The sequence below is a fragment of the Phodopus roborovskii genome, unplaced genomic scaffold (genome assembly GCF_943737965.1).
Source record: "Phodopus roborovskii unplaced genomic scaffold, PHOROB, whole genome shotgun sequence".
NCBI classification, from domain to species: Eukaryota; Metazoa; Chordata; class Mammalia; order Rodentia; family Cricetidae; genus Phodopus; species Phodopus roborovskii.
Genome location: NW_026126408.1, coordinates 11,839,356 through 11,853,869, shown reverse-complemented (window position 1 = coordinate 11,853,869; position 14,514 = coordinate 11,839,356). Strand labels below are relative to the sequence as shown.

Below are 14,514 nucleotides of genomic sequence, written 5' to 3'. Positions count from 1 at the left end.
GACATCACTCAGTGGTTAGGAGGGGGAGGAAACCAGTGCAGTGCTCATGCCCCCACCTTTGTTGTTGTTTATTTTTCTGAGACAGGTTTCTCTGTAACTTTGGAGCCTGTCCTGGCACTCACTCTAGACCAGGCTGGCCTCAAACTCACAGATTCGCCTGCCTCTGCCTCCCGGGTGCTGGGATTAAAGGCGAGCGCCACCACTGCCAGGCCAGTCTCCATTCTTCTGTTGATCAGTTATGACCTTTCATTCAGTCTACGTCTCATTTTCCTCACTTGTAAAAAGAGAATGCAAGGCTAAAATTTCCCTCAGTTCTCTTTCAGTTTGAATATTCTGATACCGAGAGAGGGGGTGAGAGAGAGAGAGAGAGAGAGAGAGAGAGAGAGAGAGAGAGAGAGAGAGAGAGAGAGGGAGGGAGGAGGCTTCAGGGGGTGGGAGTGACCAAACTACAGGGAGGCAGCCCTTGAGATAGCCCATCCTGATTCTGAGTTTATACCATCATCCCCAGCCTCTTCCTGGGCTGTAGCAGGTGAAGCCCAGGCTGGGTGGTTGGGGCCTGATTGAGCAGCCTCTGAGACACATCTGTGCATGTCCAGCTCTATGCCAAGCTCCAGGCAGTAAAGGCTGAGATCCAGGACCAGCATGAGGAGTACATCCGCGTGCGGCAGGACCTGGAGGAGGCACAGAACGAACAGACCCGGGAACTCAAGCTCAAGTAGGGCTGGCTCCTCTTCTGGTTCTGGGTCCCCATGTTGCCCCAAATTCCTCAGGGCCTCTCTGAGAGGTTTTTCTGAAAGCCATATCTTGACTATCTACTCACCTAAGTGTCCACTGATTTTTTTTTTCTTTGCGTTTCCGTGGTTTTTTAAAGACAGTCCTACTCTGTAGCTCAAGCTGTCCTGTAACTTTCAGCTATCCTCCTGCCTCAGCTTCTCAGTTGCTGGATTTCTAGGTATAGGCCACTTTTTCCCAGCTTGTATGTCTTGGGCGTTTTGGGTCTGAGGGAGGGTGTATATAAGTATATGTGTGTACACCTATGATTAGCTTGTGGTGGCCAGGAGTTTTTCTGTATCACCTGTCACCTTTCTTTCTTCCTTCCTTCCTTCCTTCCTTCCTTCCTTCCTTCCTTCCTTTCTTTCTTTCTTTCTTTCTTTCTTTCTTTCTTTCTTTCTTTCTTTCTTTCTTAAGATTGGGTTTCTCACTGAACCTGGAGCTCACAAGGTGGACCAGACCTTATGGTTGTTCCACTTCCTTAGCCTCTTTGGGTGGCTCCGCCTCCTTCTGCCAAATTGCAGGCTGAGCACTGGTCAAAACCACCCTAAAGGCTCAATCTTTGCATTAGAAACAATGGTCTTTGAGTTACATTATTTCTGCAGTGATGGTGTCCCTTCCACCCTTTCCTCCACTGCCTCTGTTGCCTTTGTGACGGGTCTCCCCTCCCTTCCCATTTCTGTCTTGTTCCCGCCCCGCCCACCAGGTACCTCATCATTGAGAACTTTATCCCCCCTGAGGAGAAGAACAAGATCATGAACAGGCTCTTCCTGGACTGTGAGGAGGAGCAGTGGAAGTTCCAGCCTCTGGTGCCAGCTGGAGTGTGAGTCCCTCCTGCCATTTGTCTGGACCTAGGAATTGACGTGCCTCTCCTGGGGTTGTGGGTGGTGAGGATCTTGAGACCTTGTTTGCAGAAAGACAGATGTTTGGGACTTTGGAGAGTGGATAACGGGGTGCACACGGAGGATGGATTTCCTGTACCGGGTCTCCGTGAAGGTAGTGTTTCACTGGTCTGGGATGGGAAAGGAGTCTGTAAGAGGAGGGGGTGAGTGGAGAGAATTAGATCGCTTTCCAATGTAATAGCTCCAGCTGGCTACTTTTGGTAGATAAACATTTGCAGAAATAGCAACAATTGTGAATGTTTGCCCAGCTCTGCTGTGCAGCCAGTCTGTGTAAGAATACAGACAGAAGGTATGTCAGGCATTGGTCTGAGTTTATGGTCTAGAGGAAAAGACTGGAAGTACCAGACCCAGGCACCAAAGAGGCCTGATCCACTCTTTCTAGCTTCTCAGCTGGGTGATTCAGCAATTCCACCTGTTTCTACCGGAGTGGAGCCCTTGGGTGCAGCTGTGTCAGTTAGCTGAGTTGCAGTGCCCTCTACTGGTAACCACATAGAACGAAGTTGACTATTCAAACCCAACAGTGCTTCACCCAGCTGGACCAAATCTGTATACCTCTATGGAGAGATAGTACTTATCCAGAGGTTCTTTACTCTCTGTATCCTAAGGATGCTACTGCCACGCAGGGCAGGAGCCTCCCCAAGGCTGTGGTGGAAGCTAAGCTAATACGAGATCTGTAGTGCCTCATTGCATTACATGCCTGTTTAATCTATCTGATTTCTGAAAGTGTGACCCTACCAACCCGGATGAAAGTGTGACCCTACCAACCCGGATGTGATACCAATTAGAAATAGCAAATTTACTAGTAATGGCTTTCCAGTGGTGGCATTTTGCACTTGTAATGCACCTTTTGGACAAGATGTGATAATGCACACCTTTAATCCCAGCACTGGGGAAGCAGAAGCAAAATCTCTGAGTTTGTGAGTTTGAGTCCAGCCTGGTCTGCCTAGCACGTTCCAGGCTAGTTCAGGGCTATACAGAAAGGTCCTACCTCAAAAGGAAGAACAAAACAAAACATTGTCTTCCATCTCCACAGTACAATGGTCACTTTTTAAAAAAAGATTTATTTATTATGTATACAGTGTTCTGTCTGCACATCAGAAAAGGGTACAGACCTCATTACAGAATGTTGTGAGCTATGATGTGGTTGTTGGGAACTGAACTCAGGACCTCTGGAAAAGAAGCCAGTGCTCTTAACCTCTGAACCATCTCTCCAGCCCTACAATGGTCACTTTTAGGAGGTTTCATACTGAGAGAATTCTATTATAGGTTATATTTAATTTTTTTCCTCCAGTTTCTCAATTATGTAAATTTTTGTTTGTTTGCTTTTTGTTTTTTCAAGACAGGGTTTCTCTGTATTGTTTTGGAGCCTGTCCTGGAACTAGCTCTGTAGACCTCGAACTCACAGAGATTTGCCTGCCTCTGCCTTCCTAGTGCTGGGATCAAAGGTGTGTGTGTGCCACCAACACCCAGATCCCAATTATGTAATTTATGGATGTTCTCTCCTTTGCTCCCTGAGATCATTATTACATTTAATTACCTGTTTAGTGTTCTTCAGTCTGGAACTGAGAAGGAATACTCATTCTTTCTCTCTCTTTCTTTTGTAACAAGAGTCATGGAATGTACCCAAGACTGACCTGAAACTCACTGTGTAGCTCAGGAGTTTAATCCTCCTACCTCCTAAGTGTTGGGATTACTCATATGTGTGACACTATGCCCTGTTTAATTGAAGGAGGGAAACACATGAGAACAGATATGACACATATGTATGTCAGTGCCAACAAAATCCATTCCTTTGTGTTCTAACTTAATTTTCTTTAAAAACATACTTTATTTTATTTTTTAAAATCCCAGCTAGTCCCTTCTTTTTAAGATTTCATTAAAATTTTCTGTTACATTTATTTGTATGTTGGGGGTAGGTGCACATGCCACAGCAATCGTTTGGGTGGGAGACGACAACTCACTGAGGTTGATTTTCTTTCTACCATGTGCGTCCTAGGGATTGAATTCAGGTTGCCAGCCCAAGGCATGGATGCCTGTGCCTGCTGAGCCATATCACCAGCCCCCTTTTATGTATTGCTTTTTTTTTAATGTATTACTATTGTGTATGGATGCGTGTGTGCATAATTTGCTCATGGCCACACATGTGTCATAGCATACACCTGGAAGTGAGAGGATAATTCTGTGGAGTTGGTTCTTTTTGTTTTGTTTTGGTTCATTTTGTTTTCGAGACAGGGTTTCTCTGTGTAGTCCTAACTTGATGTGTAGTAGATCAGGCTGATCTCTAACTCAGAGATACACCTGCCTCTTGTCTCCCAAGTGCTGGGATTAAAGGCTTGCATCTCGGGGCTGGAGACATGGCTCAATGGTTAAGAGAACTGGCTGCTTTTCCAGATGTCCTGAGTTCAATTCCCAGCAACCACATGGTGGCTCACAGCCATCTATAATGAGATCTGGTGGCTCTTCTGGTGTCCAAGCATGTGTGCAGGTAGAACACTGTATACATAATAAATAAATAAAGATATATTTAAAAACAAAAAAACTTACATCTCCAAGTTGCAGGCCAGCCTGGTCTACAAATCAAGTTCTAGGATAGACTGGGCTGTTATACAGAGGAATCCTGTCTGGAAAAGCAAAACAAAGACAAAGGGCCCGCACCACCACTGCCTGGCCCATGGAGTTGTTTTTTTACATGGGTTCTAGAGGTCTGACTTAATCACAAGGCTTTCATGGCAAGTGCTTTTACCACTGAGCCATCTCAACTAGCCCCAGAAAAGCCACTTTAAGCAATATGTAGGGATAACAAAACGGCTCAGTGGATAAGGGTGCCTGCAGCTAAGCCTGACAACCTGAGTTCAGTCCCTGGTCTCAGCAGGTGGAGGGCCAGAATAGACTCCCACTAGTTGTCCTTATGTCTATCAGGCAAGCTCTTTAGCAACAGAGCAGTTTCCCCAGCTCTCTATTACCTTTCTTAAGCAAAGAAAGTCCCAGAAGGACAGAGTTCTCTTTGATATCAGACATCCTGAAGCTGGTCATTGCTCCAAAACTTCTGGCTATTTAGTTTGCCTTTATGTACTGTTCTTTGTCATGGCTGTTTTTGTTGTTTTGCTTTGTTTTTGATTTTTTGAGGCAGGATTTTTTCTGTGTAGTTCTGGCCGTCCTGGAACTTGTGTAGACCAAGCTGGCTTCAAACTCAGAGAGACTTTCCTGCCCCTGTCTCCAAAGTTGAAAAGTTTCTGCACCCCCATAAGCCTTTTTTGCCAATTCAGCAATCCAAATCAAACCAAATTAGAAATAGCTCATGTTTAATGGATACAATGCTCCCGATGGCTTTCCAGACCTCCAGAGAGGAGAGGGGAAAGAGAGACAGGAAAACCACACATCTGTTTTCTGGGGGACAGTTTAAAAACCCCGTGGGAGTGGTCTTGAGCATCTCTGGGAGAGGGATCATTGTTTGGCTGGCTTTCTGAGATGCAGCAGGGTTTGGAGGGAGATAGGGGAGGAGGGCTTGGGTAGAACTTGCACCATAACAAAAGTGTTTTTTGTTTTGTTTGTGTTTTAATTTTGAGCTGGGGTTTCATGCAGGCAGCCTGTACCTAAGTAATATCCCCAGCCCTTCTTTTTTCCTTTTTATGTAGTTTACACTGACCTGATCCTCTTGCCTCCATCTCCCAAACCTGAGGTTATAGGCATGGGCCACTATACTTAGATGATCTGTTTCTGAGACAGAGTCTCACTAGGTAGCCCAGGCTAGCCTTGATCCTTCTGACACAGCCTTCCCAGTGCTGGGATTGCAGGAGTATGCAACTACATCCAGTTGAAACAAGTTTTAAAAATTACTTTCTTTCTTTAATTTATTTTATTTTATGTACATGAAGGTCAGAAGAACATAGGGAATCCCCTGTGATCCACTGTGTCACTGCTAGGACTCAAATCTGGGCCCCTCTGGAGGAGCTGCAGCCAGTGTTCTTAACTACTAAGCTGTCTTCCCAGACCCCTTTCTTTGCTCTCTCTCTCTCTCTCTCTCTCTCTCTCTCTCTCTCTCTCTCTCTCTCTCTTCTTTTTTTTTTAAAGTTTGAAAGCAGTTGGTGGTTAGAATAAAGAAAAAACAGTTCATCATCAAAGTCCCAGTTGTGACTGTGACTCCACAGAGAAGCCCAAGAGTGGGCTGATGGCTGATGGCGATGTAGTCATGTCCCAGACTCTGATACCTCCCCCCCCCCCATTAGCTCTGCTTTCACAGCTGAGGCTGGGGGCAGGGAAGGCCTTGAATGTGGTTTTTTCCTCTCACCGGGGATGCTCTAGAATCTGAGGCTGTGGAAGAAACCCCCTCCTTTCCTTCCCAGTCAGCTCCCACAACTCACAAAACGTGACTCAAGGCTGGCTGAAAACACAGAAGCCCTGTCCCTCCTGGAGTGCACGTCAGAGCATTGTTCTGTTGCTCAGCTCAAGTGTGGGCTGTTTTGCTTTGCTGAGGCCTGTGGTATTCTGGGATGGGAACACTGAAGACTACAGAGTGGAAATACATTGTTTGAAAAGAATTACCTAAGGTCATGCTGTCCCTTCGGAAAGCTTTTGTTGGAAGCAGCCTCCCTCATTTGACCAGAACTGCCTGGAGAATCACCCCCACCCAGGCCCCTCTGCAAAGCCAGGAGTCATTGTTAACATGGGACAATGTTTAGACATGCCTATGTCAGCTTATTTGGGAAGTCTGTCTCCTTCTCCCTTTTATTCTTTCTGTCTCTTTCACTATCGTAATTTTGGTTAAAGTTGCCTTGAAAGCAACATTTTGCATATTATGGCAGTTTATAAGCACACAGTTTAATTTCTCATAAGCTTTCTTTTTAGGGCTAAAGGTATAACTCAGTGGTAGGGCATTTACCTGGTATGCCTGAGGGCCTGGGTTCAATCCTTAAGTTTTAATTGAACTTATATAAAAAGTATCTCCTAAGGGTTTATGATTACATAAATATGGGTGATGGCCCGTGGCTCCTAGCTTATAACCCACAAGGTTTTACTGTGACTTGAGCACTTTGGCTTCTGCAAGCCCAGTCATGATTCTTTGCAATTCATCACAATGTATTGAAGGACACTGGAGTTGGATTGAAAACAGTCTGAAGTGGGGGTCTGCTGAGATGGTTCAGCAGGCAAAGGCATTTGCTGCTAAATCCAAGGACTTGAGTTCGGTCCCTGGGACCCACGTGGTAGAAAGAGAAAATCAACTCCCACAAATTCTCCTCTGACCTCAACATGAATGTCATAGCTCATATGCATTACATGTGCACACATTCTCCCACACAGACATAAATAAAATGTAATTTTTTTTTTAATTCTGAATTTTGGTTCTTACTTTGCCACAGGAGAAAGTGGTTTGGTTTGATTTGGTTTTAAAGATCAGTCTTTCAATATTTCTTGGGCTGGCCCTGAACTCCTAGCATCAAATGATCTTCCTTAGTCCTCAAGTGGCTGGTACTACAGGCACATACAACAGTGTTCAGCTTTGAGACACTTCTGTTATTTGTTTATGTGTTTGTTTATTCATTTCTTTTGTTTTTCTATTTTGGTTTTTCAAGACAGGGTTTCTCTGTAACTTTGGAGTCTATCCTGGAACTCTCTCTGTAGACCAGGCTGGCCTCAAACTCACAGAGATCCCCCTGCCTCTGCCTCCTGAGTGCTGACTAACGGCAGCATACACCTCCACCCCTGCCCAGCTGAACCTGACTTTCAGTCAATAAAGTGGAAATAATAGTGTCTGCCACACTATTGTGAAGGTTGCCAGGAGACCGGGTGCGGAAGTTTCCAGGCCTGACCCAGTCACAAAAGGAGCTGGCCAACAATATTTGCCATCATATTGATGAAGGCTCCAAAGTAAGAGCTGCTTTTGACCCCAGGATGTGCTACTCTTTACTGTGTTTGTTTAGATGTTGACTTTTTACATTTTAAATGCCAGCTTTTATTTGGCCTGGATTTTGGGGTGACAGGTTGTTTATTTTTGAGAATCTCCCAGGCCTCAGGCTGGCCACAAATTCTCAGTGTAACAAGATGCCCTTCAACTTCTGATCCTCCTTCATCTACCTTCCAAATGCTGAGATTATCAGCTTGGGCCACCACACACACCTGGTTTGTGCAGCACTTGGGATCGAACTCAGGACGCACACCCAGTAACTCCCACCTCCTCCACTTTGCTTTTTTTTTTTTTTTTTTTTTTTTTTTTTTTTTGAGGCAGGGGTCTCCTGTAGACCAGGGTGGCCTTAGACTTACTCTGTAGCCAAGATTAACTTTGGCCTTATCATCCTCCTGCTTCTACTCTCCAAGCACCGGGACACAGGCATGAGCTACCTACCACGCCTGGCTCCAGACTCCAGTTTTTCAAGAGCATTCCTTCCTTCCCACAGGAGGGGAGAAAGTTAAATTGGGTTTGATGTCCAGGCAACATTTATCTTTGTAAATCTTGGTAAGAACATTCCTCAAGTCAGGCATAGTAGCTCACAGTTGTAATAGTAGTACTCAGGAGGCTGAGAGAGGAGGCTGAGAGAGGAGGCTACACTGTAAATTCCAGGACAGCCTGGGCTACATTAAGACCTTATCTCAAAAAAAAGTGTATGGGTCACACACCATGTGAATCCTGGGAATCAAACCTGGGTCCTCTGGAAGGGCAGTGAGTGCTCTCAACTGGAGATATCTCTCTGGCCCTCCACTATTAATTTTTGGTTTGGTTTGATATTTTGAGACAGGGTTGCTCTGTAGACCAGATTGACCTTGAGCTCACAGCCTGCCTCTGCCTCCCAGTGCTGGGATCAAAGGTGTGTGCGTGCCACCACTGCCTGGCTAATTTTTTAGTCAGGGTTTTATGTAGCCCAGACTGGCTGGTGGGCCATGATCTCATTATGTAGCCAAAGATGACCTTAAGCTTCTTACCTTCCTGCTGCTGTTTGTTAAGGACTGCCCTTGTTGGTTCTTTCTTGTTTATTTATTTTCATTTTATGTATATTTGTGTTTTGCCTGAATGTATGTCTGTGTGAAGGTGGAACTGGAGCTACAGACAGTTGTAAGTTGCTATGTGAGTGCTTGGAATTGAACCCAGGTCCTCCGGAAAAGCAGCCAGTGTGGTTAACCACTGAGCCATCTCTCCAGGACCTCTCCTGAGTGTTTGTATTCCAGGAGTATACCACTATGTCTGGTAAATGTGAAAATGGAGCCTAGATTTTTTCCATGCTAGGTATGAATTCTACCAACCAAGTAACATCTCCAGTTCCAGGTTTTTAATATTAAATATTTTAAGATTAAATATCTTTAATATTGAAAAGTTATGATGTTATTCAATTATAAGAGATCCCAATCAGGAGCTTGGGATCAGCTGAACATATTAACTGTCATTCTATGTCTCTTGGAGGTGTGGGTAACTGCAGAGCTGGGTCCCAGCTCTGAACTATTGGCCATAACCTGTTTATGCCATAGGGATCAACCCTGGAAGGGTTGGGAAAGAACCTAGAGAAGAGGGAGTGGACAGGAGACTGGTGTCCCAGTTATAGACTCCTTTCCCCTAGCCCCTTCCCCCAAGCATGCTGCCCAGAATAATTCCCGGGAGCGTTACTGGGTCAGACTGCCAGTTCCCACTGATTGGCTGCTCTGCCCACTTAGCCTTGCTCCTTTGTCCTCTTTCCAGAGCCTGAGTTTTCAAAGGGTCTCTTTGGCCCCAGCATGTCCCCCACATGCACCCCTTAGAGTCAGTATACAGTGATAAAAAGGGTTGCTAATTGTATGACCGTATATGCAAATGGTACCTGGCCTCTTTAAGCCTGTCTCCTTGTTTCATCCATCCCACAGGCGCATGTTAGGAAATTCTAGTATGAGATGTGGAGTGCACCTCGTCACTGATAAACGTCTTCTCTGTGGACTGATGATGCTTTCCCACCAGCCTGCTGTGCCAGGCTGTTATTAATTCTGCTTCTCAGCCTCCTATAGCCTCTGGGAACAAAATGAAATGGGGCTTTTACAGCTTTCTTGTTCCTTGTTTTCATTTGTAGAGAGGCCCAACTGGGACCACTAAGTGGGGTTCGGTGCTTTTTAATGTGTCTGGTAAACTGGATGTCAAGACTAACTCCTCAGGGTTGGAGAGATGGCTGTCTCTGGAGCAACCACGAGGACCTGAGTTCAGATCCCTAACACCCATTTAAAAAGCCAGGCATGGTAATGTATGCTTGTAATCCCAGCACTTGAGAGACAGAAATAGGCTCCTGAGGACTTGCTGGGCAGCAAGTCTAGCCTATTTGGCCAGGTCTAGGTTTAGAAGCTGCCTCAAAAAATAAGATGGAGGATCTCTATTGCTGTGATTAAATACTATGACCAAAGGCATCTTAGGAAAGGATTTATTTCAGCTTGCACTTCCAAGGTGACAGTGTGTTAGGGCAGGAACTCAAACAGGAGAAACCTGGAAGCAGGAGCTGATGCAGGAGCCATGGGGTGCTGCTTACTGGCTGGTTCCCCATGGCATGCTCAGCCTGTTTTCTTATAGAACCCAGCACCACCTACCCAGGGGTGGCCCCACCCACAAATGAGCTGACCGCATCCCCCCCCCAATCAATCACTAATTAAGAAAATGGCCTTTAGCCCCATCTTATGGAGGTGTTTTCTGAGCTGACATTTCCTCTTCTCTAGTGACTATGGCTTGTGTCAAGTTGACAAAGTTAGCCAGCACACAGAGTAACTAAGAAAGACACTTGGCATCCACCTCTGGTCTCCACACATGCAGTGTACAGATATGCACTTGCACCCATACACATGCACTCACATGTGCGCACACACATACACTGCACTAAGAATGTAGCTTCTCATTCCTTGTCTGCAAAATGCAAATTTAGCCTTGGGGTTTCTGTACAGCTGGTTTTATGCCGGGACAGAATGTCTGTCTGGGAGTTACTGTGGCTCCTTCCTGTCTTCTCCCTTCCAATGTCACCTATTGAATTTTTCATTGCTCATTTTGTTTGGGTTATTACTTAAATTAGCAGATGGAGTTAATTCACAACCCTGTGTTAGCCCTTGCAGTGTACTGTGCTAAGTGCTTGTCTGGTTGAATCCCAGAAGTTCTGGGTGGGGAGCGGAGGCAACATGTTGAAGGCCAGGGACAGTAAGCTTCTTACCAGAGTGACCCAGATGTAAGGGGACAGGACAATGTTCAAACCCAGTTCTTGTGTCAGTCCCAAACCTGTGCCCTTTGTTCTTTAAATCAGATGGCACGTTCTTGTTTTTTCTGTTTGCTCTCATTTATTTGAGTGATTACAATACTATGCTATATTCATGAAGTTGCCAAGAGCAGAGCTCTGTTGTTATGGACATAGTAGCTCATGCCTGGAAACTGAGGCAGGATGAGCAAGATTACAGGATGATGAAGAGTTTGCAACCAGTTTGAGCTACATAACAAGACACTGTATCACAAAAACAAAATAGGATGCGTGTGGTCACTCATGCCTGTTCTAGAACTTGGGAGGTAGAGTCAGGAAGATGAAGAGCTGAAGGCGCCATAGTGATATAGGACTGTCTCAAAGGAGGAGGAGGAAGAGGAAGAAAGAAGAAGGAAGAAGGAAGAAGAAAAGGGCATATCTCAGTTAGCAGACTACTGCCTTTTATGCATGGAACACTGCATTACCTATAGCCTCAGCATTCAGGAGGTGGAAGCAAGAGAATCCAAAGTTCAAGTTCATCATCTGCTACATAGTGAGTTTCAGGTCACCCTGCACTAGGTGAGATTCAGCCTCGAACAATCCAGGGGTGAGCCAAGTGACCCGCTTACAAAAAATAGTATTTTTTCTTTTCTTTTTCCAGACAGGGCTTCTCTATATAGTCCTGGAACTCACTCTGCAGGCCAGGCTGGCCTTGAACTCACAGAGATCCTCCTGCCCCGTCTCCCAAGTACTGGCATAAAGGCACATGCCAGCACTGCCCAGCTAAAACTAGGGTCTTTCTAATGAAATCACTTTCAAATAGTTCCAGTCCAGACCAAACATTTGAATCTATGGTATTCTCATTCAAACCACTGCACACTGGCTCTGGGGTTTGGCCTTGGGTCCTCATTCTAGCATACAATCAGCTCTTTTTACTGTGAGAGAAACAAACTGACCACGGTGACACTAACCAGGACCTTGACTTTTGAACTTCAGATATGGAAGGTCTTTCCAGAAAGCCGTTCATGAGCTTCCCAGCCTCACAATGCCATTTGTTCTTTATCTTTGAGCAAATCCCTTCTAATCCAGTGTGATGGTGTATGACTATAATCCTAGCATTGGGTACTGGATGCAGGAGGATCTGTAGCTCAAGGTCACCCTCAGCCATGAATTCAAGGCCAACCTGGGTTTCATATGACCCTGTCCCAAAAAAACTCTAAAAGCCCACTAAACCAGCAGTAAATTCATTCTAATATTCCATTTTCCCTATAGGAATAACAATCAAATGAAGAAGCGGCCAACTTCTGCAGTGGGCTACAAAAGACCTATCAGCCAGTATGCTCGGGTTGCCATGGCAATGGGGTCCCATCCCAGATACAGGGTAAGAAGCTGGGAGAGAAACCCAAAGAGAAGGGATGCTTACAGAATGTGTTTTCTCTAAGTATCCCATCATCCTTGTGATACGCAAGATCCAGAGCTTGGAAGATACACTACTGCTCACGTCTGCTGTATCATTTTACCACAGGCTGAAAATATAATGTTTTTGGAATTGGATGTTTCCCCACCGGCTATCTTTGAGATGGAATTTTCTCATGACCAAGAACAAGATCCACGGGTACTACACATGGAGAGGCTCATGAGGTTGGACAGCTTTCTGGAGAGACCTTCCACGTCTAAAGTGCGAAAGTCAAGGTCCTGGTTAGTAGCACCATGGTCAACTGGAGCCCCTGGACTTAGGAAGGCAGATGGGTGGGTCAAGGCTGAAGAGGGTTTGAGTGGCAACTGCAGAGAGTGCGGGGAGGGAAAGGAGGAACCTTGCTCTTGGATCTACAGTGGTGACCTGTCTGCATGATAAGCTGTTGCCATAGTGTGATGGAACAACCTAGCACCAATGGCATATGCCTTTATTCCCAGCACTCGAGGCAGAGGCAGAGGCAGAGGCAGAGGCAGAGACAGGCACAGTGGGTTTCTGTGAGTTCAAGACCAATCTGGCTTACAGAGCCTATTCCAGCCAGCCATGGCTGCACAGAGAAACCCTGTTTTGAAAAACCAAAAGAAAAAGAAAGAAAGAAGGAAGGAAGGAGGGAAGGAAGGAAAGAAGGAAGGCAGAAAGAAAGGAAGGAAGAAAAAGAAAGAAAGATGAAAAAGAAGGAAAAGCAAAGGGAAAACCTTGAATTTCTGTCTTCTGGTCTCCCTAATCTCTGCTTTGGTCTGTCTCATTGCCTCTCTATAGGTGCCAGAGTCCTCAGCGGCCTCCAACCTCTACCACTCATGCCTCTGTGGCCTCTGCCCCTCTGAACTCTGCACCAATGGTAGACCATGATTGACAGCCTTCAGTCAGGCTGCCCATCATACAGACTCCTAGCACGGGGCAGCCAACCCTGGTTCATCGCATCTGATGCTTGGGGTGTGTGTGTGTGTGTGTGTGTGTGTGTGTGTGTAGTATGTATGCATGCATGTGTGTGCATGCATGTTTGTGTATGTGAGAGTGTCTAGTGTGTGTGAAGGGGTGAGAAAAGGGCAGATGGCGCCTCTGCCTGTTTTCTGTGTCTCCTTTATTTAATTCATGTTATTTATTCATGGAGCTTGGTTAGTGAGGAGAGATTCCCCTCTCCTGAGCTACCTGGGCCTGTCATGGTCACTGCATAGCCTCCTTTTCTTCTGGCTGGATAGACACCCCAGTCAGGTCCCAAGCTCTTCCTCATGTCTGTTGTCTCCAGAAGGGAAGATGGCTAGTGCCTGAGAAGACAGTACTTCCTTTACCCGTCCATTCTATAATCTCCATCTTCTTGTCTGATGGTGAGCAGCCCCTGATGCTTTCCAGGGCTGGGAAACTGCTGGTGTCCATTGAGGGCAGGAGGTACCCTTATATTGTTGGGCCTGCACTCCTGATGGACTGAGCCTCACCCTCCTTTTTCTTGGCCCCAGACTCTTCTAGTCCCCAGGGCTCTTTCCCAAGGACTTTCAGTAGACTCCGAGATTCATTCCAAGGTCTCCAGTCTTGGCAAGAACTCATGGCTTCTGCAGCTTCACTTCATTGCCAGCCTTCTCCACCCTCGTACTGGGAACTGGGAACCAACAGTTGTTGCCACCATGAAAACTGCAGGAAACGGAACAGTGAGGAAACAATGTGAACTGTCATCAAGGGAAGTCCCCCCTCAGGTCCCTTTGTTTCTGTCTCCTCCAAGAAGTCCCTTTGGCGGACAAACCACCTGTCCTCGTGTGAGGTGTGGCTTCTTCCTGCTTTGATCACTGTTCCCTGACCTCAGTCCATAGTGGAAAGAATCAGTGTCATTCTGCCCCTTACTAAATGCAGATAGCAAAATCCTTCACTTTCCCCCTTTGGCTAGCATAAGAAACAAACCCAGGCACAGTCTTTGCCAGATTTACTTATTCCCCCTATTTCTGAGTCACATCTTGGGGGAACACTATTTTGTTGAAAATTGATCCCTTCTTTGCTACCTGTGTGAACTGGCCCTTCCTTTGTGACAGCCCAAAATGTCTCCAGGTATTGCAAGTGATAAGTAAATTTCTATTTTAAAAAGTTAATTTTCATTGACCTTTTTTTTTTACATGCAAGATAAAACTTATTTTTTAAAGATTTATTTTTTATTATTTTTAAACTATGTTGTCCTATACATGACTGAAGAGACCAGAGGCATGGGCCCCCTTGGAGCTGGAAT

The 14,514-nt window shown here is 45.7% G+C and overlaps 1 protein-coding gene across 1 annotated transcript in view; it reads left to right on the top strand.

The window, feature by feature from the left end:
- The window catches only part of Kif3c (kinesin family member 3C), a 37,558-nt gene extending 24,292 nt beyond the window's left edge, over positions 1-13,266 (top strand). Inside the window, exons 4-8 of the mRNA XM_051181737.1 lie at positions 597-715; positions 1,478-1,594; positions 12,104-12,212; positions 12,357-12,529; positions 13,065-13,266. Of these exons, the coding sequence (XP_051037694.1) occupies positions 597-715; positions 1,478-1,594; positions 12,104-12,212; positions 12,357-12,529; positions 13,065-13,158 (612 nt within the window). The 3' untranslated portion in view covers positions 13,159-13,266. The remainder of the gene's footprint in view (positions 1-596; positions 716-1,477; positions 1,595-12,103; positions 12,213-12,356; positions 12,530-13,064) is intronic.
- Positions 13,267-14,514: the final 1,248 nt, after the last annotated feature.